General features: G+C 39.6%; 1 protein-coding gene across 3 annotated transcripts in view; it reads right to left on the minus strand.

The window, feature by feature from the left end:
- Positions 1 to 23,601, minus strand: part of cog6.L (component of oligomeric golgi complex 6 L homeolog) — a 76,792-nt gene extending 53,191 nt beyond the window's left edge. For 2 of the 3 annotated variants that reach the window (XM_018244975.2, XM_041580933.1), the window contains exons 1-4: positions 23,271 to 23,601; positions 21,549 to 21,692; positions 19,009 to 19,080; positions 14,854 to 14,912 (exon numbers count right to left, since the gene is read on the minus strand). In XM_018244975.2, the coding sequence (XP_018100464.1) occupies positions 14,854 to 14,912; positions 19,009 to 19,080; positions 21,549 to 21,692; positions 23,271 to 23,396 (401 nt within the window). In that variant the 5' untranslated portion in view covers positions 23,397 to 23,601. 3 annotated transcript variants of the gene reach the window in all.
- Positions 23,602 to 27,166: the final 3,565 nt, after the last annotated feature.

Genomic DNA, 27,166 nt, shown 5'->3' on the forward strand with positions numbered 1-27,166 from the left:
TCAAGCACTTCTTATGAGTCCGCAATTAAAATTCGCAATGCGCAATTAAAATTCGCAATGCAATAACAGTTTAAGGAACAATATTACATTGCGAGATGTGGATTTTTAGTCTTATTGGTACGAATTGTTTTGCTCTTTGCGACTTTTATTACATTCCCCTGTAAAACTTCTAAAATATCAGAAACCAGTAAAAGTAGAAAATCAATGTAAATTGCAAAGTCGCTGAAAAAAAGCACTCAGATTGAGTTTTGGGTTGAAATCCCCTTTAATTCACTTGGTGGGAAACTGTAGAGCATCCAGTAGATGGCAGTAAATCATCACCTGTTTAATGAATCCTCAGCTGAGCACTTCTCACTAAGTTATTTTGCCACATAAGCATGATTTTATTAGATACTTATTAAAACTGCCCACTTGGTGAATCTAATTTCTTTCATGAGCAGTAAAGAGTATTTTAGCAAGGCTACAAATCTGGTAACATTTAGGTATACAGGTACGGGACCCATTATCCAGAATGCTTGGGACCTGGGGTGTTCCGGATAATGGATCTTTCTGTAATTTGGATCTTCATACATTAAGTCTACTAGAAAATCATGTAAACATGTGATAAACCCAATAGGCTGGTTTTGCTTCCAATAAGGATTAATTATATCTTAGTTGAGATCAAGTACAAGGTACTGTTTTATTATTACAGAGAAAAAGGAAATTCATTTTTAAAAATTTGGATTATTTGGATAAAATGCAGTCTATGGGAGTGACTTTCCCCTAATTCTGAGCTTTCTGGATAATGGGTTTCTGGATAACAGATCCTATACATCTTTATTTATGTTCAGCGTAAAAAAAAGAAGGTGAAATCACACGTCCAAGAGGGAGCAAAAGAGCCTTAGGGACTCCACGAGCGTTTTTGGAGTCGCACGCATGAAGATATAATTGGACTGAATGAAAAGTCGGAGATAACAACTACATTACATCCGACGCGACACAACTGTAAAATGTGGACACAGAAAGCAGTCGGACCGTGTAGTTGTTAAAGCTGGCCATACATGAAGAGATCCGCTCGTCTGGTGACATCGCCAAACAAGTGGATCTTTCACTGATATGTCCACTAACGGCAGGGCTATATCGGGGTAAAACGATAGGATTACAACGAGGAGGGCTCAGACGGGTTGCGGCGTAAAAATGAAAACTTCCCATTCAATATCGTGGCCAGATATCGATCGGGAAGACCCGTCAGAAGCCCCTACACACGGGCAATAAAGGACCAATATCGGCCACTTTATCTGTCTGTGTATGGCCACCTTAATACTTTATGACTTTACATTCAGTCCAATTATATCTTCACGCATGCGACTCCATCCGACTTGTTGCATGCGTTTTGTCTGCAGGCCTCGATCTGACCAAAAACGCTGGTGGAGTCCTGCCCATACTGTGTCTGAAAAAGAAGCTAATTAACCAGAATCTCTTACACATGTTCTAATTATAATACATGCAATTTGATATGGTTTTGTTGGGAAATAGACGAATTTCCTCAGGAAATTTGCAGATCCCACAGCGCTACTCAATATGTTACAAATTAGATTTTTTAGAAGGCGCACACCCAATTACAATTTGATAGTGAGGTGCTTGTCCCGTGAAGACCGCCCATATAAAGTCTCCAAAAAATAATCAAACAAAAGATAAATATATGGACTGCACACTCAAAATTTAAAAGGCAAAAGTTTATTACATTTACAAAAAATACACTCACATGTTCAGCTATGGCCCAGTATTGGCCCTACGCGTTTCGACCACAAAAGTGGTCTTCATCAGGGGCAAAATCCATAAGGTATTAGAAAAAGGATAAAAAGGCATTTACTCAATATGTTGGCGCTATATAAATACATGTTAATAATAACAAGTAAAGCAAATAATGTATTGGCTAGTTAGCTGGGCATATATTCCCCTTGCATATTCCTATTAGGAGCACTGCACTGCCGTTGATGAGAAGCCCATTTAAACCTACTACCATGACTGTGTATAAAAGGGGAAACAAAAGTTCCATTCAGAACTTGAGATGCCAGGGAAAGACAAAGGCGGCAGATCATGGGAATGTTCCTCCCGGCCAGGCTAGCTTTCTGATCTCAGGAGAGCCTAATCAAGGCTTATTCCCAAATTCTACCCGTTCCTATGGCAACCGGACTCCTCTAGAAGTGCGCTCACGCTGTTAGGAAAATGATGCTGCATTTTTTCCAGTGCTCAGTTTCCTGGGAATACAATACAGAACGGCTTTAATTTTACTTAATGCTGACTAAATACAGAGCACTTTTATTCCTCTGAATTCCCTCTACAAACAGTGAGAGCCTGATCTGAAAAGAAAACTGAAGCAAAGAATTTGTTATCCAATTCAGAAAATTGTGCTCTTTAAATGGTCAGGATTTGTACGACCCTAATTTACAGAAAAATTATTATAATCACTCCTCAACTTTTTTGCATTTTCACACTTTGCTCATTAGAATTATTTTAGTTTGTGTAAACGGATACATGCTTTTATGGTAATATGACCCGGAGGTTTTCCGGATAAGGGATCTTTCTGTAATTTGGATCTCCATACCTCAAGTTCACTAAAAATCATCTAAATATTATTAAACCCAACAGTATTATTTTCCTCTAGTAAGGAATAATTATATCTTATTGGGGATTTAATACTAAATACTGTTTTACTATTACAGAGAAAAGGGAAATAATACAGGTATGGGATCCGTTATCTGGAAACCCATAATCCAGAAGGCTTCAAATTATGGAAAAGCGGTCTCCCATAGACTTCATTTTATCAGAATAATCCAAAAGATTAAAAAATACTTCCTTTTTCTCTGTAATAATAAAACAGTAACTTGTACTTGATCCAAAAACATAATTAATCCTTATTGGAAGCAAAATCAGCATATTGGTTTTATTTAAAATTTACATGATTTACTAGTAGACTTAAGGTATGAAGATTCAAATTACGGAATGATCTGTTATCTGAAAAATGCCAGGTCCCAAACATTCTGAATAACAGGTCCCATACCTGTACTATAGTGTACAAGCCTAAAAAAGCCAGAAGAACGCCTTGGAATCTGAAAAGATTGAGCTACAGTGCTCGGTTAGAAAGATCCATGGACCAATTTTTTTCTGAACGGGAAACCTGGTGCAGGGGCAAAAGGTATTGATTTAATAAACTGCGTAGTGTTTAACATATGGCACCCTCACCAACCAAGTGATTTACTCTTTTATTGTCATTTAAAAGGGTGGTTCACCTTTAAGTTACTTTTTAATATGTTATAAAATGGCCAATTATAATCAACTTTTCAATTGGCCTTCATTTTTCCTTTTTTATATTTTTTGAACGGTCTTCTTCAGCCTCAGCTTTCAAATGGGGTTCACTGACCCCCCCATCTAAAAACAAATGCTCTGTAAGGCTACAAATGTATTTTTATTGCTACTTTTTATTACTCATCTATCTATTCAGGTGCTCTCTTATTTACATTCCAGTCTCTTATTCAATTCAATGTATAGTTGCTAGGGTAATTTGGATCCTAACAACCAAATTGCAAGCTGAAGAACCGCTGAATTAAAAAATAACTCAAAACGACAAACAAAAAAATTAAAACCAGTTGTTTTGGCCATGTTGACATTGATTAAGTGCCCTGGAGGGGCATTAACCCCATCAGGCTTTTCTCGCAACACAATAAGATGAGGTCCAGTTTGTGCCAGCCTTTGTTCTACATGATCGAGACTACACATAGAAGGTAACTAGGATCAAGATGGAAAAGCTCCTAGTACCTTCCTACCTCTAAACACTAAAAAAAAATGTAAATATATTTAGATGGTGACACCCTTTCACACCAACATGTTTTGAAGAGTACAGCTCTAAGTACTAAGTTGACCCATGGACAGGTCTGATGGATTCAGGAAGGAATTTTTTCCGCCTCTGAGGAAAATTGGAAAGGCTTCAGATGGGATTTTATTCCTTCCTCTGGATCAAAAAGTAGTTAAGCAGAATAATCTTGATGGACAAGTGATTTTTTAAACCTATGCTATGATGTAACCCAATCCCGTTATCACCATGTGCAATGCCAAGAGGTATCAAGTGGAAATAGAGGTAACTGGGGGAATGTAATAAAATTTCGCAAAGAGCAAAACAATTCGCACCAATAAGAATAAAAATCCACATCTCACAATGTAATATTGTTCCTTGAACTATTATTGCATTGCGAATTTTAATTGTGCACTCTTAAGAAGTGCTTGAAGGTGCTGTAATTGTTTCTTCTTGGTGCAAACTATAAAAATTTGCCAACGGTATTCCACTGTCAGAAGTGGTCGCAAAACAGTTTCCGGGTTCGCAAAAGCTATATTAAATTTGGGCAAAGCAAAATTTGTTCGCGCAAAGGCATAACTTTTCGCATTGCGATTAGTTTTTCCGTTACCGACTTGTATTACATTCCCCCGAATGTGTTCTCTGTAGTACATGGCAGATGCTAAGAGAACACTACTTAAATGCATAGCATCGGTAAATGGTCTAAATAGGCTAGAGCACCTGGTTCGATTGAAAGCATACCTTAGGGCTACAGTGAACAATTACATTCTTGACCATTTTCTGATTCCTACAGTTTGGGAAAGGCTGTTTTAGCACAGTAATGCCCTCATGCACAAAGGGAGATCCTTACAGAATGGGCTTGCTAAAAACTTGACTGAGCTGCACCCTGACCTCTACAGTACGGAACACCTGCCGGATGAATACAAAAACAGACCGCTAGCCAGGTGTGATGCCCAAAAACAGTGCCCAGCCTAATGCTCTTGTGCAGTGATCCCCAACCAGTAGCTCCAGAGCAACATGTTGCTCTCCAACATCCTTTGGATGTTGCTCTCAGGGTCCTCAAAGCAGGTGTTTATTTTTAAATTCCAGGCTTGGAAGCACGTTTTAATTGCATAAAAACTAAGTATAGTGCCAAGTAGAGAGTCCTCTAGGCTGCCAGTCCACATAGAGGCTACCAAATAGCCAATTAAAGCCCTTATTTGGCACCCCAAGGGACTTTTTTTCATGCTTGTGTTGCTCCCCAACTCTTTCTACATTTGAATGTGGCTCACGGGTAAAAAAGGTTGGGGACCCCTGCTCTTGTGGTTGTATGAAAGCAAATCCCACCACCAAGTTTTATCTAGAAGAAAGCCTTCCCGTATGGGCCTCCAGCTGGACAGTTCTACTCTAGAGGTGCAAACAATTTCCTCTAAATATCACCTTAAAGGAACCTTAAAACCCCCCATTGTGATAAGTCCCCATTGGCCACTCTCCCTGCCTCCCCCCTGCACAGTTTTACAACTGAATTCTTTCCCTTCTAGAAATAGCGACAAAGCGCATGGGGGCCATATTCTTCTCTTCGGTAATCTTTGCGTCTTCTTTCTCCCCTTCTGGAATTTCCGTCACTTTTGACACATGCGTAGTTGTCGCTACCGGAAGATAGCTCCAACTATGCATGAGCCAACACACAGCCCACTTCATGAAGATTACAGAAGAGAAGAAGATGGCGCCCGTGAGCTGCGCTCACTCTGCATTTGCGGTCACTATCTATAGAGGGGAAAGAATTCAGGGGTAAGACCATGCAGGGTGGAGGCAGAAAGGGGGGCCAGCGGAGGGGGGCCAATATTGACTTATCAGAATGGGGGGTTTAGTTCTCCTTTACATAGTCTTCATGTTCAGTTCCATTACCTTATTTGTGCCCCTACCGGTATTAGCTTTACATATTAGGAACCTGTGCCCTGCCTCTCTCCTTGGACCCCTTGTGTGGACTAGTTGTGTTGACTTATATTTCCTTGCCACCTGAAATTTAACTAAAGTTTTAAACTGAAAAAATAGGCTAGAAATGTTGTACATTAAGTTTTGGGCTTCTGTACCAGCCCAAGGCAACAACAGCCCTTTAGCAGTAAAGATCTGTGTCTCCAAAGATGCCCCAGTAGCTCCCCATCTTCTTTTCTGCTGATTTAATGCACATGCTATGTGCTGCTGTCACATACTGAGCTTAGGGACTGACTTAAAATATACAATACACATAGAATATAAATGTATTAAAATAATTAATCTAATAATTAGCCTTTTAGCATCATCTTATTTTACAGGCCAACTTAATTTTCTGCGTGATTATATTTGACGACCCCTAAGCTTAGCTTCTCAACAGCTGCTCAGAGCCCACTGAGCATGTGAGTGTCGCAGATACTTTCCAAGATGTTGACCCCCTGTGACAAGTTTGAAGTCCTGGATCATTGCGGCTATTGACAAGCCGAAACTTTAGGCTGGTGCAATAAGTGCAGTATATAAAATATGGCATTTTTAGCCATTCATTTTTAGGGTTTACTTCTCCTTTAAGTCCTGGTTGCTGTAGAGCCCCACAGGGCTTAACCCAAGGAAAAGAGGGGGTTCTAAGTAAAAAAAACACCAAATCAAAAAAGTCACTGCCCACTTTTTCACATTGTTTAGCTCTTTGTATGATGAGCGATGAAAGCAAAACAGTTTTACTATTCCACAATAATGGTACTGAATTGTGACTGCCACTGCTTTATGCAACTTTCTAGGAGTATTCATCAATCACATGTATTAATACATTATGGAAAATAACAGGGTGCCCTTTATTGCTTTAATGCAGTTTCATAGCTTTTCAGGCTATTTAAACGTCTTTATTGTTACGCCTTACGAGGTTGTACGGTGCCTTAATTAGAGGGCAGCATTGTAATTAGGTTTTAAATAGAAGAAAATCAATAACCTATTTTTTACTGAGGATAATAAAAGACTTTTGTTCCGCCACAAGCCCAGTATTTACCTACATAACAAACAATAGGGCGCACTAATAAACGGACATAGCTGTAAGGAGACATTGGGGGCAGACCACACACACATTTGTAATAGCTGTAAAAAGAAGTTAGAAAGTTGGAAGGAGACCACCGGCACATGAAATAGCTTTAGGAGAAAGTTCGAGACAGACCACTGAGAGTTACAGAGCAGGATAAAAATCTTTTGTCATTTGGCACAGCACGCAATTGCCTGCTGACATGTTTACTGTGAGCACAACAAGGGAGCTGATCGATGAATAGTAAAAGAAAGAGACTCACAGAAGCCAACATTATTTATGACATGACGGGCACTGGACACCTATTTTTTCTTCAATACTGAATTCAGTTTCCTCCCAGGCGTGTCCATCCTCCAGCCCACCTGCAAGTTCAACCACTGGAGGGCTGCACGTAGGGCATTCCCTGATTTATATAATTCCACCCCCCCCCCCGATTTTGACCCTTGCCTTTAAAGGAAAACTGTACCCCCAAAATGAATACTTGAGCAACAGATAGTTTATATCAAATTAAAGGAAAGCTATACATCTCAAACAATGTAGGTCTCTCTATTTTTATATACCAGCTCATAAGCAAAACCCTGCTTCACGTAAATAAACCATTTTCATAATAATATATTTTTTTAGTAGTATGTGCCATTGGGTAATCATAAATAGAAAACTTCAATTTTAAAAAATAAGGGCCGCCTCCTGGGATCGTATGATTCACACTGCACACAAACATACCGAACAAACCATACATTCCAATTATCAGACAGAGTTGTGTCTTTTGCTTCCACACTTCTTCCTGTTACAGTTAGAGTTGTAGTATTTCTGGTCAGGTGATCTCTGAGGCAGCACACAGACCATCACAAAATGGTGGTTGAAGGCAAGAGATGTAAAAGTGCAATATTTACTCAAATATATATTCTAGTTTGATAAGATTCTTTAATATGCCACTTAATATAAAATAAACTATCTGTTGCTCAAGTATTCATTTTGGGGGTATAGTTTTCCTTAGACATATTAAAGAATCTTAATAAACTGGAATATATATTTTAGTAAATACTGCCCTTTTACATCTCTTGCCTTAAAACACCATTTTGTGATGGTCTGTGTGCTGTCTCAGAGATCACCTGACCAGAAATACTTCAACTCTAACTGTAACAGGAAGAAGTGTGGAAGCAAGAGACACAACTCTGTCTGTTAATTGGCTCATGTGACCTAACTTGTATGGCTTGTTGGTATGTTTGTGTGCACTGTGAATCGTAGGATCCCCAGGGGGGCGGCCCTTATTTTTTAAAATTTAATTTTGATTACCCAATGTCACATACTGCTAAAAAAGTATATTATTAAGATAATGGTTTATTTACATGAAGCAGGGTTTTACATATGAGCTGTTTTCGGAATATTATTTTAGAGACCTACATTGTTTGAGGGGTATAGTTTTCCTTTAAATTTTAACCTGAAGCCTCTGTATCTTCAAATGCAGCTCTCAGACTTATTATGCAGAAAAAAATTGCTCCCGGAGAATCTGGGATCTCAACTTGTAAATAATTCATGAAAGGAGCAAAATTAAAATTAGTCCACATGTTTAGAATTAGTTACCTAATTAGCAAGACAGTTGCTTTGAATTTTTATTTTTAAGTTGTAAAAGCAGCAGTGGCTTTAAAGGGGTTGTTCACCCTTGAGTTAACTTTTTGTATGATGTAGAGAGTGATATTCTGAGGATATTTGCAATTGGTTTTCATTTTTATTATTTGTGATTTTTGGTTAATTCAGCATCTCTCCAGTTAGCAATTTCAGCTATTTGATTGCTAGGGTCCATATTACCCTAGCAACCATGCATTGATTTGAATAAGAGACTAGAATATGAATAGTAAAGGGTTTGAATAGAAAGAGGAGTAATAAAAAGTAGTCATTCTAGAGTAAAGGAAATGAGTCACTCCAAATAAAAACGATGGTTTATTGCAATAGGTCACATGATGTTGGTCATCGCTATGATTAAGGGAGGTGCCCCCAAAACACATCAGGCGATGTTGGTCTGTGACCTATTGCAATAAACCCTAATTTTTATCCTGAGTGCCGCCTTTCCTTTGCTCTAGAATGACTTATTAAATTGGGAACGCTGCTGGCAGAGCACCCGGAATTGATAATGGAGCTGTATTGTGGTGAACATATGAGGGTTGGGACTGGAGCGGCTTTAATCCTTTATTAATAAAAAGTAGGGCAATAACAATACATTTGTAGACTTATAGAGCATTTGTTTTTTTTAGATGGAGTCAGTCACCCCCATTTGAAAGCTGGAAAGAGTCAGAAGAAAAAGCAAAAAAAAACTATATAAAAGAAAGCATGAAGTCCAACTGAATTAGCCATTCTATAACATACTAAAAGTTAACTTAAAAGTCAACCACCCCTTTTATAGCATACATAAAAAATTAGCACTGCAACTACACATTAATCATTTGCAGAACAACATCATCATTGCCCAGGTCTCTGCAACTGGGATTTTATTTATATCAAAGAAATAAATTGTATTTGCCAGAGGTATGTCCATGAACTGCAACTGCATACTCTAGCTGGCCATAGACGCAAAGATTTGATCGTACGAATCGAGGATTCGTACGATTTTCGGAACGTGTGTGGAGAGTCCCGACATTTTTCGTCCGGCGGAGATCGGTCGTTTGGTCGATCGGACAGGTTAGAAAATTTCTGTCGGCTGCCGATAATATCTCTGCGTGTATTGCCGATCATACGATTTTTAGTGGGAGACTGTCACTAGCTTTGGTTGGACGATTGCTGTCAGGGGCAGAACATTGCTGATCTGTTCTTTAACTAATCTGACTGGTAAGACTTTGATCTGAATGGTTAGTGGCGGGTCGGGAGATGGGAAAGTCCGATCGTACGATCGGATCTTTGCATCTATGGCCAGCTTAACCCTGGGCATGGTGGAAATAAGGGGAAATACTATTATCCATACAAGAGAATTATGGAACAGATAATGAATAACTGCTAAGCCAGACAAGCTTAAAAAATAGTCCAAGGGGCAAATTTACTAAAGCACGAAGCGGCTAATGATAGCGCAAATTCGCCAGCGTGATGTCATTTCGTTACTTCGCCGATTTACGGGTGCTGGCGTAAATTCACTAGTGAAGTGGACCTACTCTAGTGCTACTTCACACCATTACACCAGGCGAAGTTGCGCTATGGCGAAGGGAAGTAACTACACTAATTCATTAACTTGCGCATTTTACTGAACGCTACCTCTTGCGCCAGACTTGCCTTCGCCACTTCAGACCAGGCGAAGTGCAATAGAGTAGATAGAGCTTGCTTCAAAAAAAGTTTACATTTTTTCTAAGTCCTAAAAAACGCTGGCGTCTTTTACTTTTTTTAAGTGTAATAGGCTGAAAAAGATCGAAAAAATTTTTCGGGGTGCCCTCCCCCCTACATTTCCTAACATATGGCAACTCAATGATACAGTGGGAACATGTGTAGGGCATTTATTTTTTAAAGGTTCCCTGGGCTTGTGTAGTGTAATGTATTTGCTGCAACATATACGTCCATTATTTTTTAACTTCGCACCGTATGCGAATTAGGCATCGCTAGCGTAACTTTGCTTTGCCTGACAAAGTAACGGTAGCGCAACTTCGCTACCGTTCGCCTCCCTGAGCCCAACTTCGCATTTTACTCAATTTGCATAGCGCTGGCAAAACTACGCCTGGCGAAGTGCGGCGAAGCTGTTGTAACTTCGGATCTTAGTGAATTTGCCCCCAAGAGTCTAAAGCTGGCAAAACAAAGAAAGATAATGGCTGCCATTTGGCCACTCTTGGCCAAGTCTGCTGCATATTGTCCCAGTATCGAGCCAAAATGATGACCACCTCAATATTTCTTAGAAGTTTATTCCGATATTGACTAGGGAGATGGAAAATAATGTTAGACAAGGACTGCACCATTGTGTGGATACATTCCTCTCCTGACAAATCTGCATGGGATCTGATCATTGGCCCAGCACATTGCACTGTGATGTTGCAGAATGGCTACAGGCCTTTGTGCTCTGATTGGGATTGTAAGTTAGACAGCACTCTATCCATGATGAGAGGTAGAAGTCCGACTCCAAACTTGCACATCATTCAGTGCACCTTGCTTCGAGACAGATTTTAAATCCAGCACAATGAGTAGAGTCCAAGTACTTGTTAGGTGAACACTAAGGGACACCCCAGGGGGTTAAGGAGCAGAGTGCAGCTATAATATATGCCTTTCCCTTAAATTGTCATCTGGCAGATGACCTAAAACACTGAAAGCCAACAGAAACTATATAGCAATTGAGTGATAAACCTTCACTGTAAGTGAAGATTGAATATAAATCCCATTTTACCAGTCATTATGGTCAATTATTCCACTGCCAAAGTGACAGAGTTTTAAATACATAGAACAGAAGACAGGTATTTGACAGTAAACAAGTTCTCTAGGTTCTATTATAAAGCAGTAAGTAGGGAATGTTTGCTTAGCATAAGCTTTGAGATTGTCAAAGTTTCCACTCGTTGAATAACACACACCGTTAAATCTCAACGGCTATGGTCTCATTTGCCCAGAATGTATTTGTTGCCCTTAAGTCTGCAAACACAGCTGGAGGAAGATAATCTGCCTCGTAACTGATGAACGAAGCATCACACATACTAGTATTCAATCAATGAAATAAGTACGACACTAGAAATTCAACCGAGGGAAAGGACAGGACTTGTGCAGCTCATTAGATAAACATGAAGATGTTTTAACACTCAGGGGCAGATTTATCAAGGGTTAAATTGAAAATTAAAAATTTTTTAATGGTCAAAACCAAGACTAGGGAATTAGCCAAAATCGATTCAGGTTTCTTAAAAAAAATTCAGATTAGATTTTCGAGATTTATGATACTCGGGCCCTTTGAGAATTCAAATTCGACTATTCGTCACTGAATCCTGCCAAATTCCTGTATAAGTCAATGGGAGTGGTCCAGTGACCAATTTGGAGATGTTTGTAGTATTCCTAACACTTAACTCGAATCGAGTTTGGTCAAATTCGAATCTAATTCGATTTGAGTTTTCGGGTCAGTATAATTCGACAGAGTTTGACATAATCTATTTTTTAAATACATTTCCTCAAATCGAATTTCCAGTTGTATCGAATTCATGCAAGTTAAAAAAAAAAAAAAAAAAACTCACATGAATTCGAAATTTGAATCTTGATAAATGTGCCTCCCCGTCTCAGTATGTCTGCATACAAGCCAACAGACACACTGCGCAATGTGTATCGGCTTCTCTCAGACTGTGGTTTCTCTCCAATATCCAGAGAGTGGCAAAGAAGTACAAAGGACTGAATTGTAACATACCACCCAACATTTTGGAAGTAAAAAGAGGGACAAAAAATTTTTTCCGGCACGTAGCACAGCCATTTTTTGACCACACCCCTTTCTGTGGCCACACCCCCTTATTACCATGTTTGTTTTACAAAATTTGGCAGGTTATGAGAGTTTGAAAATATTTCTCCTCATCTAAACTGTGTTTTTGTGTCTCAAAATTGTTACAAAGTATCTTATTTGCAGCTGTTAGCTGTTCTGGGCTCTCTGCTAAAAGCCAATTAAGTGAGAAACTTTGTTTCTTTTTCTGACTGCATAGAAAAGAGGGACTTTCCAGTACCAATGAGGGACTGCAGGTTGAAGTGTCAAAAGAGGGACTGTCCCTCCGAAAAAGGGACAGTTGGGAGGTATGTTGTAGTAATGCATGTTCCAGATATCCACCCCCATTTTGTGCATCTTCTGATCCTGTATGCATTCTACTATTGGGCTTTGTTGTTTTGTTATTCTTCGTTAATTCCCCTGTAATTGTTGACATTTGCAGTAAAAACTACAAGAACTGTGAATAACAACTCAACATCATCATAAATTAAATTTGAGATCTAAATCATCCAAGAAGCAAGCCACAGAGCTGCCAACACAGATGCATAACTTACAGACAAAGGAGCACACCTATGACCAGAAAACCAAAAAGAGTATTTTTTGTGTCAAATGGGCTGTACAAATGACTTGCAGGGAGCCACAGTATGAAGTAGGGAAAGCACAGGGATAAAAAAAAAAAAAAAGTCTGTATATATGTATATACGGATCAGCACTTCCTAGTCATGAGAATAAGCAATATGTTGACTTTCACATTCCCATGCAACTCCCAACTACTTGATGAGCATCTGTTATAGACAGAAGGGGTCATTTAAAGACCCCGGACTGAAGTTCAAGAGCACTCAGGGAAGCAACAACACTTCTGTCCATGGTCTGGAAGCACATTGCACCTCACACCCACGTCTGCTGCCACTTCCTAACTTGTGTGTTTAAACAAAGCTTATGGGGCAAATTCACTATGCGCCGAAGCGCCTAACGCTAGCGTCAATTCGCTAGCGTTAGGCATTTTCGTTACTTCGCAAATTCACTAACGGACGCTGGTGTAACTTCGCTAGTGTAACTTCGCACACTTACGCCTGGCGAATTTGCGTAACGGGCGTAACTACGCAAATTCACTAACGCGCGAATTGTTCTGAACGCTACCTTTTACGCTAGACTTCCTTCGCCACCTCAGACCAGGTGATATGGATTTCTTCAAAAAAAAAAAGTTAAAATTTTTTCTAAGTCCCAAAAACGCTGGCGTTTTTTCTATATTATGGGTGATAGGCTGAAAAAGATTGAAAAATTTTTTGGGGCTCCCCTCCTTTCCCCCTACATTTCCTAACTCATGGCAACTTAACTATACAGTGGGCACATGTGTAGGGCAAAATAAAAATTTTATTTGATGTTTTGAAGGTTTCCCAGCCATTTGTAGTGCTGCTATGTATACTTCCATTGAAATTTGAATTTGGCGCCGTATGCAAATTAACCATCGCTAGCATAACTTCGCTTCGCTTAGCGAATCAACGCTAGTGCAACTTCGCAACCTTACTCTACCCCTGAGCGCAACTTCAGATTTTAGTGAATTTGCGAAGCGCTGGCGAAACTACGCCTGGCGAAGTGCGGCGAAGTTATGCCTGGCGCAACTACGAATCTTAGTGAATGTCCCACTATGTGTCTACAGCCACCCTCCTCTTGTGATTACAAACACTGCCAAACACGCATTTCTTTAATAAAGGCGAACTATCGCCAAAATGGAAAATTAACATAAGCTTCCTCATACTGAAGTAAGAAACTTTCTAAATACAATCAATTAAAAATTCTGCATTGTTCCTGCAAGTTTATCTTCACTATACCTCTCTCAGCATCTGTTTCTCTTCATTCTGTCTTCATGCAGCAGTTGGGTGTCAGATGTAAGAACTAATATATCTTATAGGGGGCTCCCTTTCCTAGCAGATGTATTAGAGCTCACTCAAATAACTGATTCCAGGACGAACAAAATCGAACAAAATAACTGCCTTTTGCACAAATTCTGCATGTAGAGAGACAGGATTTCTGGTGATTTTAATAGAGTGAACTCTAATAAATCTTCTAGGCACAATGAGTCCTCTATAAAATATATTAGGTCATTCATCTGACACCCAACTCCCGAATAAAGACAGAATGAGGAGAAACAGATGCCAAGGGAGGGATAGTGAATATAAAATTGATTATTTCAGAAACAATGCAGAATTTTTAATTGATTGTATTTAGAAATGATCGTATTTCTGTATGCTGGAGCTAATATTAAATTTTCATTTTTCGCGATAATTCTCCTTTAATTGGGATGGCTTCAGGTAATCTGAAACAGAGCACAGAGACCTACAGCAATTCATTTAGAATGCAGAGAAGGTATAAAGTTCAATAACATGGTGAACTGTACCTGTTTTTTGCACATCATAAAAGACCACAACAGTATTACCCATTGGGATTTTGGGGTATATGGCAGTCAGCAGATAATTATGACCACCATTGTTCTCCCCGACAGAACTGTGGTCATTTAGCACGGAATAACTTTGAAACTGCTTTTGACTATGCAATAAAACAATTATCCATTGTGGGTTGACGTTCACTCACTTTTCTGACTGAAGCTTTGTTGTTTTCACAATCAGATCATGAGTCTGCTCCTTTGCTGCCTAGAATAAAAAGGAAATATCTGTTACAATTTATCATAGACGACTGCTTTTAAAAGAGAGAAAAAAAAAATTGATGGTAAATGTAAAACTTTAAATGTTACCCAAATTAAAACCAGTGCCTGAGGGGACTGGACTTTTAAAACACGAACCTTTCCCAATAGATATAAAGCATTAGACAATTAGCGACGGTTTACGACAAGCAGGAAATATTGAAGCCACCTGCCACGTTAATAAGGGATTATATTATTTGCTTCCTTCTAATGAGAGTACAATGAATTATTCATACGATATGTTTCTGGCAGGATAAGTACACGTACAACAGAAGAGATACAATAGGTATTCAGCTTTTGATCAAACGTACTTACTAATGGCATCCATAATCCTCTCCTTCATGCAGTGAATTATAACAGATCTCGGAGGCTGCCATGAGCCCCAAATAACTAAACGAGTGTCTAATATAGCTTTCCCCACGGCTGACAGCTCTGTATTTTTTAATGATTAATACAGGTATGGGGTCCCTTTTCCCAGAAAGCCATTACAGGAAGGCCATCTCCCATAGAGTCCATGTTAAAGGGGTTGTTCACCTTTAAATTAACTTTTAGTATGATGTAGAAAGTGATATTCTGAGACAATTTGTAATTGGTTTTCATTTTTTACTATATGTGGTCTGAGTTATTTAGCTTTTTTATCCAGCAGCTCTCCAGTTTGCATTTTCAGCAATCCAGTTGCTAAGGTGCAAATTACCCTAGTAACCATGCATCAGTTTGAATAGAGACTGGAATATGAATAGAAGAGGGCCTGAATAGAAAGATGAGTAATAAAAAGTAGCAATGACAATACATTTTTAGCTGTACAGGGCATTTGTTTTTTTCGATGGGGTCAGTGACCCCCATTTGAAAGCTGGAAAGTGTCAGAAGAAGAAGGCAAATAATTCAAAAACTATAAAAAAGAAAAAATGAAGGCCAATTGAAAAGTTGCTAAGAATTGGCCATTCTAGAACATATTAAAAGTTAACTTTAAGGTGAACCACCCCTTTAAATAAATAATTCAAATTTTCTAAAAGGATTTCCTTTGGTGGCAAAACAACCCTATGGTGTTTATTTTGTTTTTACATTATTCTTAGGAGATCTGAATTAAGAAGAGATCCATTTTCAGTAAAACAACAGATCCTAAGCAGTCTTGATAATAGATCCTATCAAAATCAATAAATCATAATTATTGTTTGAATGGTACTTTCAAAAAAAAATTTTTAGCCGTCCTTAAAATTTGTTCTTTCACATTCTAACTAGTATCTCTTTGATGGAAAGTTCTATCCCCAGTGGCAACGTTTTATAAACAGGGGCATGCAGCCGAGGTGGGAAATTGTTGCCCTCACTTGTGGGTTGGTGGTAGCGACAATTGTACAGTATTGGCATCTGGGATAGTGGAGATCATTGTGGAATACTGAAATGAAGACACAACCAGACAGTATCCCATTTCTGGATGTTACTGTTTTAATAGGGAATGGGGACAACTTTAAAACGTAAGCCCTCTGCACTTACACTGACTGTAGCAGTCATGTTCTTTTCAAAAACATGGTTTTCTGGCATAAACTTACTGTTAGGGGCTTTTTTTGCTTTGCAATCTAAAGTATGTTTATTATGCCTTTATGCAGAAGTTTTCGGGTAAATGTCACTTGAAATTTACTAAATGTCACTTGAATAAACTAGCATGCTTTTAAATGGGGGGGGGGGGGATTCCCGAACTGCTAACAATTATGGATGCCAATTTCCCTATGTGCTGTTCTCCAATCTCTTGTAAACACAAGGCTGTTTAGTAAGAGAGGTACAGGTATGGGACCTGTTATCCAGAATGCTCTGGACCTAGGGTTGTCAGGATAACAGATCTTTCCGTAATTTGGATCTTGCTACCTTAAAGGTGGCTATACATGGGCCGATAAAAGCTGCTGACCGAGTCTGCAGCTTATTGGCCCGTGTGTGTGGGGCCCTCTGACAGGCTTACCCGATCAATATCTGCCCGAGAGTCACGCAGATGTCGATTGGGCAGGGGTAAAAATCTTGTTGAATTGCAGACCGCAGCTGTTCGTTGATGCGGCCCCATGATCTGACCACCAGTATTGGTTTCATTATGATCCGATCGTTGGGCCCTAGGGCCCACAATCGGATCAGCCTGATATCGCCCACCTTGAAGGTGGGCATATCGGGGAGAGATCCGCTCCTTTGGCAAAATCGCCAAACGAGCGGATCTCTATGTGTATGGCCACCTTAGGGTAAGGCCACACTAGGCGATAGCGCGGCGATTTGACTCGCGGCGACTTTTCGCCGCGACTTTTAATCCGCAATCGCTGGGGAAACTTTTGCGCTGGCGTCTATGGGGAATCGCGAGCGTAAAAACACACGCGGCGATCTTTTTTCTATTGTCGCTCGAAATCGCCTAGCGAGTCAAATCGCTGCACTATCGCCTAGTGTGGCTTTACCCTTAAGTCTGCTAAAAACTCATGTAAACATTAAATAAATCCAATAGGCTGGTTTTGTCTCCAATGAGGATGAATTATATCTTAATTAGGATCAAGTATAGGGTACTGTTTTATTATTACAGAAAAAAAGGATATCAATTTTAAAAATCTGGATTATTTGATTATAATGGAGTTTATGGGAAACTGACTTTCCATAATTTGGAGCTTTCTGGATAATAGGTTTCCAGATAACAGATCCCGTACCTGTACTGGTTTATCTGATCTTTTTTTTTTTTTTATCGGAAAGGGTGACACATCACTCCAATATCTGACCCAAGCACTTGGTAAACGTAGGTCATATATTGTCCAAAATGTCATGCTGGCTATATTTTCAATACAAATGATCTATATATCTATTTATCATTGTTGAAAACATTATCTTACCTTGTAATAATAATTCAAGAAATTCAGATTGAGAAACTTTACAAGTATTTTTTTTTTGTTGGGCTTTTAGAATTAAATGTCTGATTTACAGAAAAAAAAACCAAACCCTTTTAAATTATTTATTCCATATCTAAAAGTGATTAAAAAGGGAATACTGTTTATTACTTTAGCCTTAATAAAGGCAATTTTAGCCAAGCTAAGCAGCATGTATGTGTATGTAATAAGGCTAGGGAGAACTCTGTAGTAATGAGGTACCAGAGAATTATGAAGTAATTGCCTGTGAAATTAAGAGGACTTTCATGACTTGTCAAAATGAAAAGCTCCAGACTGGTACCTTCTGTTTCTATTGAAGTTGCGTAAGGTGCTATGTTTTAAATTGCAATCCTTTGGAGTCGTTTTAAAAAATGAAACCGTGCAAAATGGTATCTCAATACAAAATGGCAAAAACTACTGAATAACAAACTATTGTCTTTCTGCTCATTCGCTGATAGAACGTGCTGAAGCACATTTGGGCACATTTGAATGAACAAGCAATGTGTCAAATAGCAGTTCTTTCATAACTTCTTAAAGAGAAAATGTGCAGTTTTTCCCCTTTGAATAAAGGGGCCAGAGAGTAGCATTTTATAAACAAGAACTTTCATGGTTTGCATTTATGCCGGCCACATTTTCTTACACAAACGTGTTCTATTAATAACTTTAACATCAAGTATTATATTTACTAAAAAGATAAAGTAATATATTGGCCTGGTGGAAACTTTAATTTATAAATATAAGCGAGAGCTATCATAGTGATTGCTTGGTCACAGAAAGCATGCTAATGTTCTCTATTGTAGATTTGTAATGGAAATTTTCTGATGAATATATACTTATGTTCGCATTGCACAGCTCTCATGCCATCACTGTGTTACTGTATGGTTGAAAAAAGTACCTGGGTAGCTAGTGATCTTTTGTGTATGGTTTACTGTATTTTGCACCCTATGCTGTACTTGATAAATGACCCTTCAAGTGTTTTGATTACTGCTACAAAATGTCAGGCAATCGCTCAAAAAATAAATATAAGGCATCAAAACAACTTGTTCACCCTATGTAAGATATTAAACAGGCTTGCTAATCCACAAATAAATGTATTTGATCTTATTCTAAATATTGGATTTATAGCAACATATTCAACAATTTGATTAAGTAATTTTCGAATACCTTCAAACGGCTAGTCATGTCCTGACAGCAGCAGCTCATTGCTTGAACATCTTCATTTATGCTTTCAAGTTCCTGTAACAAGAATACAGTTCATTTAATTAGATTGTACAGCTCTTTTTTTTTGTTGTTTTTTACCTTGCTGTGTTCATTCCAAGCAAAAATAAATAGCTCTAGTATTTACACTTGCCACATGATGATGAAGTCCACTGGGGTTCATTTATTAACACTGGCTACATTTGCACCAGTGTAGTAAACCAAAGAAACCAATTACCTTTGATTAGTCTTTGAAAGGCAGAAAAAACAAAAGAATACATATCTAATTGGTAGCTATGGGATGCTGTGCTAGTACAGATTTGCCCAGCACTAGTAAGTTAGAAGGCTATGAACCAGTGATGTTAGTACTATCTAATTACAGGGCTGCAAGAGCCTGCAGTAAGGCAACAAAACTTCTTTATAGTGAATTAATAATTGAGCACAGCAAATGACTAAAAAAGTGCACTATTTACTGTTTGGAATTATTTTTAAAAAGCCTTTGGTGAAGAAATTGAGCTACTATAAACCTATTTTTTTAACCTCCTTTCTTTCTTATTAAGTACATGAAATAAATTAATGATAGCATTTCTGATTTAGATAAATGGATTTCTCTGCATTTTGAAGGCAGTTTACTAAAAACATCATTGTAACTGATATTGGCCACTAGTGATGTGCGTGCCGACAAAAAGTCCATTTATAGACCCGTGGCCAACCTGTCACGATAGGGGACAGACTGGGCAGATGTGCACCTATAAATGGAGACTGCTGGTACAACCCGTACCCACCCGCACATCACTATTGGCTACTGTTGTTTAATATAGGTTCCCCTATATTGACAGAAAGGAAAGTTAAGGGTGAAGACACACAGAGATACCAGTAGCAGCTACTTCTCATGACTACAAATAGACAACAGTTAGAACTAGCTTTGCTAAGACACTATGGGGCCCATTCACTAAGCTCGAGTGAAGGAATAGAGGAAAATAGAGGAAGAAAACTTCGATTTTCGAATGTTTTTTTTGGCTACTTCGACTTCTAATCGAACAATTCGAACTAAAAATCGTTTGAATATTCGACCATTCAATAATCGTACTGTCTCTTTAAAAAAAAACTTCGACCCCCTAGTTCGCCACCTAAAACCTACCGAGGCCAATGTTAGCCTATAGGCTTTCCAAGGTTTTTCTGATCGAAGGATAATCGTTCGATCGAAGGATAATCGTTCGATCGATGGATTAATATCCTTCGATTCGAAGGATTTAATCGTTCGATCGAATGATTATTCCTTCAATCATTCGATCGAATGAATTGCACTAAATCCTTTGACTTCGATATTCGAAGTCGAAGGATTTTAATTCGGCAGTCGAATATCGAGGGTTAATTAACCCTCGATAATCGACTCTAGGTAAATTTGCCCCTCAGTGTGTTTTTATCAATTTACAGTATTGTCTATGGCAGGGTATTTTTTTAGCTGCAAAAAGTAGCTGCTACTGAAGCTACTAGTAGCAGCTGCTATTTGTGGCTACAAAATATCAAACAAAAATACCCTGCCATAGACTGTAATGAGAATTGCCTCCGCTGAAAGACATGTAGTATCTCAGCAAAACCAATTATCACTGTTGTCTATTTTGTAGCTGTGAGTAGCTGCTACTAGTAGTTTTGTGTGCCTTGACCCTTAAAGAAATGGCTTGCAAAAGCAGACTGAAATGGCAATTAATTCAGAGAGAGAGAGAGAGAGAGAGAGAGAGAGAGAGAGAGAGAGAGAGAGAGAGAGAGAGAGAGAGAGAGAGAGAGAGAGAGAGAGAGAGAGAGAGAGAGAGAGAGAGAGAGAGAGAGAGAGAGAGAGAGAGAGAGAGAGAGATGTTATGAAACTAGCATTAACAAGCTACTTTTAAAGCCTCTGAAGTTGTCTTCAACGTGCCTCAGATAAAAACATATCTCTTTTACGTCAAAATTACAATTGGACAGTGATTTAGTTATTTCATTATGCATATATTGCACTACTGTTGTTATAACTGTTGTTTAAATTGTCGTAGCCTGTTTTTGGAACACTGTTTAGGTATTATTACATGGTGGCTGGATAGCACTTCCAGTTTGTAGTTGCTTCAAAGAGGAAGAGAATGTGCTGTCTTTGCTTGGTAAATGCGTAGGCAACCTAATATCTGTTCAAATAATATGCTAAAACATCTGTTGCACTACAGTAAACTGCAAAGCTATTGGTACTGGCCATAATACTACCCTATTAAAAAACTTTCACACAGGCTGTTGAGGTTAACAGTACACCTGAAATAAAAAAGGCTATCACTCTTTATTTTAAAATAACACAAACAAATGAGATAAAAACTCTTGCATTTTTTGCCAATAAGATAGCACAGAAGGCTTCAAACATTGAACACTGCTGCATGCTGAATTCATTTAATAGACAGCAAGGTGTCAGTTTGGAAACAATAGGGATGAATAGGTAATAGATTAAGATATGTTTTAAAAAGTTTCATAAGAAAATCAAAGATTACCTCCCGAACTTTTTTAAATATTCCCACAAATTCTTCATTAATAGACAAACTGCGCCGTTCTATGTCGCCCCGTAAGTTCCTTCGGCTTCGCAGACTGTTTTCGGTAAAAAAAGCAGAAAGTGCTCTAAGAGCTTCCACCATGTCCTGCATGTGAAAAGGCAAACAAATAAATAAATAAATAATTTTGGCTTATGTCATTCTGAGTAAAATGTTTTCTGTCACAGAAAAGCATAGTTCTAATACATGAATAAGATTTGGTTATTTTCTTTAAAATACTGAAAATTAAAAAGAGTCACATCCTTTCCCATAAGTACAGGTACCTGGACATTACTGAGGGCCCCCCTCCCTTTCTTTCAGTACAGGTACCTGGGCATTACTGAGAAGCACTTTTCTTCCTGTTAGTAGAGGTACCTGGACATTACTGAAAGTCACATCTATATATATCAGTACAGATACCTGGGCATTACAGAGAGTTGCGTCCCACCCAAGGAGTACAGCTAGTTTGCGGATACCCAAAGGTCACATCACATCACTTTCTGTCTGTACAGGTACATCATTATGCTTGATAAAGGGGTTTACCTCGAAACGTTGCACCTTCGCAAAATAAACTCAGCAAGGGCCTCCTTCACCGTACACCGAGTTGTCTTGTCCTGGAGAGCCAGGGTGTGCAAGCGTGGTAACCTTGTACTATTGTACAGATACCTGGACATTACTGAGAGTTCCCTCACAGGCAACTGGGCATTATTAGAAGTCATACATTTTCATACCAAAACAGGTACCTGGGCATTACTGAGAGTAACATCCTTTCCTACCAGTACAGGTACGTGGCCACAGACAGGCACATTCTCTTCTACCAGTACAGGCTTCTGGCCAGTACAGAAAGTTACATAATTGATTACCAGTACAGGTATATGGGCATTACTGAGAGTCAAATCCATTCCTACCAGTACAGACACCTGAGCATTAATGAAAGTCACATCCTTTTCTACCAGTACAGATATCTAGGCATTATAAAGAGTCACATCCAATCCTAGGAGTACAGCCTAAGGATAACTGAAAGCCACATCCTTTCTGTAGGTACAGGCACCTGTGCATTATGGATACTCCTATCCCTTCCTGTCTGTACAGGTAAATGTACATTACTGGGAGTCATACCCATTGATCCCAGCGCAGGTACATAGGCATTACAGGGAGTCATATCCTTGCCTACCAGTACAGGCAGGGGTGTATTAATTCACAGGCTACCTTAGACTATAGCCTAGGGGCCCAATGTGATTAGGGGCCCAGTGTGATCAGGGGCCCGTCTAGCTTTTTTTCCCCATCATATTTTTATTTGCACTGCTGGGTCCTGTCGGGGCCACCTCCTGAGAAGAGAAGGCAGGCAAGGCGCGTGCATGCACTCAGTCCAACATAGAGATATTGGGCGCACGTATGCCTAGATCTGCTCGCTTCTGGACCCAGCAGTAGCCTAGAAGGCTGGACCTGTGTGGATGTAACCTCGGGGCCCTAAATGCCATCAATCCACCACTGAGTACAGGTACCTGTCCAATACTGAGTGTCACATCCCTTTTGGCTAGTACAGGTACCTGGGCATTACTGATTCACTTCCCTTGCTGTCAGGTACCCAGGTATTAGTGACAGTCATCCCTTCCACTACAGATAAATGGGCATTGCAGAAAGACACATCATAACAGAGGCACTCACTGAGCCCTACTCGTTCACCTTGTCATTATCCAGTCGGGTTTCCAATATCTTGTTGAGCTTCCTGGAGAGAGGGTTGGTACTCTGAGCAGTGGCTGGTGTAGAGGAAATTGCAGTCCCACCTCCGTTCAGCTCTACATCTGCCATGGCTCCGGTAAACGGCACAAACCAGCTACTTTCTTTCTAATGTTTATATTCCTGTGAAACGCAGACTAAGCCTTCAGTGACACGCAGAGGGAACGTCCAAGTTGTGCTTCCGGGTAAACAGCCAATGAGCTACCAGGACACGTCACCAGCAGTGAAGTGTCTGAATTTAGCTCGCTATAGCTGATGAAGCTTCGAGGAGAGTGGGTGGTCATAACCATGTGACCAACGTGTGGGCGGGAGGGCGTGAACCGTGATGTCATATAGGGGCGTCTCTTATTCCTGCAAGGGAGTTGTGTGGTGGGTGTGTCTCTAGGAATGGGAGGTGCTGTACAAGCAGAGCAGCGAGTGGGAATATTAAAGGGGAACTCCACAAAAGCATAACCTGACTTGGGGCAGCTGGGAAATTGACAATATGTCTAGCCCCATGTCAGATTTCAAAACTGAATATAAAAAAATCTGTTTGCTCTTTTGAGAAATGGATTTCAGTGCAGAATTCTGCTGGAGCAGGACTATTAACTGATTCATTTTGAAAAGCTTTTTTTCCCATGACAGTATCCCTTTAAGATAATTTAAACTTTGCAAAATACATCAATTAAAAATTATGCAGACTTTTATTTACCAGTAGGTCTTTCCAGCTGACACAAGGTCATCCATTCCGATTAGGGTTGCCACCTTTTAATAAAAGTTCCACCAACCGGGTGGAGGGGGCGGGAACAAAAGGGAGGGGCGTGACGGCAAAGGGGTGAGCCATGGCACGTGATTGGCTGGGACGGATTGTGACATCAAAGGGGGCGGAGCGAATGACAAGAAGTCGGCAAAAAAGGTGAGTTTGGGGGCAGGGCAAGTGAAGGAATACAGGGTTATGGAAGATAGCTCATAGCATGTGTGATCTTGGAAGGGGGCAGTTGCCCCACCCTGACTTCTACAGCTAGTTCCAAGAAATGTTGTAAATTGAATTCCCAACAATACAAAATGTTTTTTAAAACCACCGCTAGGCAAGCCTTACTAGGTTATTATTGCATTGTCACAATAGGTCCATCTTCAGTGGGATGCTGCCCTGATATTACAGGTGTGGGACCTGTTATCCAGAATGCTTGGGGTTTTCCAGATAACGAATCTTTCCATAATTTGGCTCTTCATACCCTACGTCGACTAGCAAATCATTTAAACATTAAATAAACCCGCAAAAAGGCTGTTTTTGCTGCCAATAAGGATTAATTATATCTTAGTATGGATCAAGCACAAGCTACTGTTTTATTATTACAGAGAAAAAGGACATTTAAATTAAAAAAGTCGATGGGAGATTGCCTTCCCGTAATTTACAGCTTTCTGGATAACAGGCCGAGAATCCGTTGCCCCCGGATCTGGATAACAAGTTTCCAAAGGGCAACATTGTTAATATGCACAGGACTGCAGGGTTTGCAGTGTAATATTCACAGCACTACACAGGACTACAGGGGTCGTAGTGCAATATGCACAAGACTGGGGGTTCACAGTTTAATATGTTAAATTGGTTATGGGGCATATAGGTCCTTAGTTATCAAGCCCGGATTTGTGGAGAGGCCACCAAGGCCCAGGCCTAGGGCGGCAGGATTATAGGGGGCGGCATGCAGCCCAACCACATCCACATTGGTTCGGAAACACTGGGGAAGTGCAGGAGATATGATAGTTTTTTAAATCTCACATGCACCATTCCCCAGTGCTCCAGTCCCGATGATGCAAATTTGAGCCAATAAAAGAGAGGGGACTGGGATGACAAACAACAGTGAGCCTAGGGGTGCCCACTATGTAAATCCGTCCCTGTTAGTTATGCCTCTGCGTGCTGGTTGAGCAGAGTGTCACAGGGACAAGGTTTCTAGGGGCCGATAGCTTGATACTATACAGGAAGCAGACCCTATCGCTGTAGTTGGGTCTGGAGGAAGAAGGTCCCAGTAAGGCCTCAGCAAAAAAACTATTTTGCATTCATTTCTTGAAGTTTTTGCTGAAAAAAATAGATACAAATAGAGAATATAAATATAAAGATATAGTGACTAGTTAATTGTTCATTGGTTGGATAGAAGAACAGGGCAATGCTATCTAGTTAAATAAAATTATATTTTTCCAATGCTGCATTTTGAATCAGTTTGTGTGCATATTTGTGTGAGAAATCACCCACCAGAAAACCTTAAGGCTACAGCATACGATCCTTACCAAAGCAGAGAATCCACTGTCCTGCTGCTCCCCGTGTCTAACTGTTGGTGGATTTTGGTGTGAAATTTGCCGCATCTGCCTGCACCCGAGTGTAGACAATGCTTCCTGGGGCAATGGATTCTCGGCCTGCTGAGAAATGCAGTCTGACCCTAGCCTAAGAAAAGAGTTTGTAATGACACTCCTCGTATCCATCCTATTAGCTCTTTCCTGTAGTAAGTCATGCTCTGAAATACACCTTCAATTGATTGAACAGAAGCTCCATGTTTGAAAGCTAGACTTGACCAAGGTTAAGTTTGTACTGGGAGAAAAAAATTGGCCAAACTTGGTAGACTATAGAACCTACTGATGCCTTTTAATGGTAAAAGAAGAAACAGCAGAAACAGGATCTCTTAATTTTTTGTATCAATAACTGGAGAAGCAGTAGATAGCAGGGATGTTGCATGGGAAGTGGTGATGTGCGGTTGATCGGGTCCGGGTTGAAATTTGGTCAACCACTGCAGGTGAGGGTTGGGTGTGGGTTAGACAGGGGAAGTTCCCTACTGAAGATTCCATGTCTTGGTCCTAAGGCGCACACAAAAGTAGTGTAGAAAGTGAGATGACGCAGGTGTGGGTCCTACAATGGCAACATTTTGTGGGTTAGGGTCAGGTGCATTTTGAGTTTTTTCTAAGCCGCACATCACTTTTGGGATGCATCACCCATGAAGGGCCTATTGGACATCTAAAATCAGATCATTAAGAAGAAGCATTGAAAGTAATACAATGAGAACTCATGAGGATGAGCTAGAAATGTGAGATTACTACTAAAGAAAGAATACCATAGGGAGAAACAACCACCTGCTAGATCCATTTAACTATGGGTATGAATTCTCTAACTCCGGACAAGTTGATTTCTAAATCAGTCGGCTGCCCTCCATACATTTCTAAAATGGTATATTCTAGTAAGTCCTACTGAAATAATGTTAGGGGGGAAGTTCAGTTAGGACAAAGTGTATCTTCAGTCACAACTCATTAGCAGATGAGAACCTGCAGTAAAATCTTCTATCAAGAGATGTCATCCCTAACAAGGTTCAGAAAGCAGGACTATGCTAAATGATAAAATAATGATAATTCCACAATTTTGCTCAAGTTCTAAAATAATAATAAATTTATACCCCACTTTAATGGCTGCTGGCTCAGGAGGTATCACATATCCTCACCTGTCTTCAGATAGAGCCTGATGGCCGTGGTACCTTTATCAGGTGGTGGTGGGTTGGCTTTTGCATATACTGGTGAATAATCCATAGATCTGCTTCACCAAAGTTCAGTGTAAAGGGCATAACCCCAGATCAATGCACCAGCATTCTGCAAGGCTTTTGTGCCAAACAGGGAATGAAGGCTATCCTCCACCAAGGACAACAGTTGAAACATACGGAGTCATTTACTTATCTCTATGCTGATGTCACAGGGTTGAATATTGATTAAAGGGGTAGTTTATCTTTAAATTTTGATGGTTCACTATGATTCAGACACTGATATTCTGAGACAACGTGATTTTCATTTCTATTTTTTTTTTTATTTTTATTTTTTTTTTAGCAGCTGAT

Source organism: Xenopus laevis, chromosome 2L, assembly GCF_017654675.1.
Source record: "Xenopus laevis strain J_2021 chromosome 2L, Xenopus_laevis_v10.1, whole genome shotgun sequence".
Taxonomy (NCBI): Eukaryota; Metazoa; Chordata; class Amphibia; order Anura; family Pipidae; genus Xenopus; species Xenopus laevis.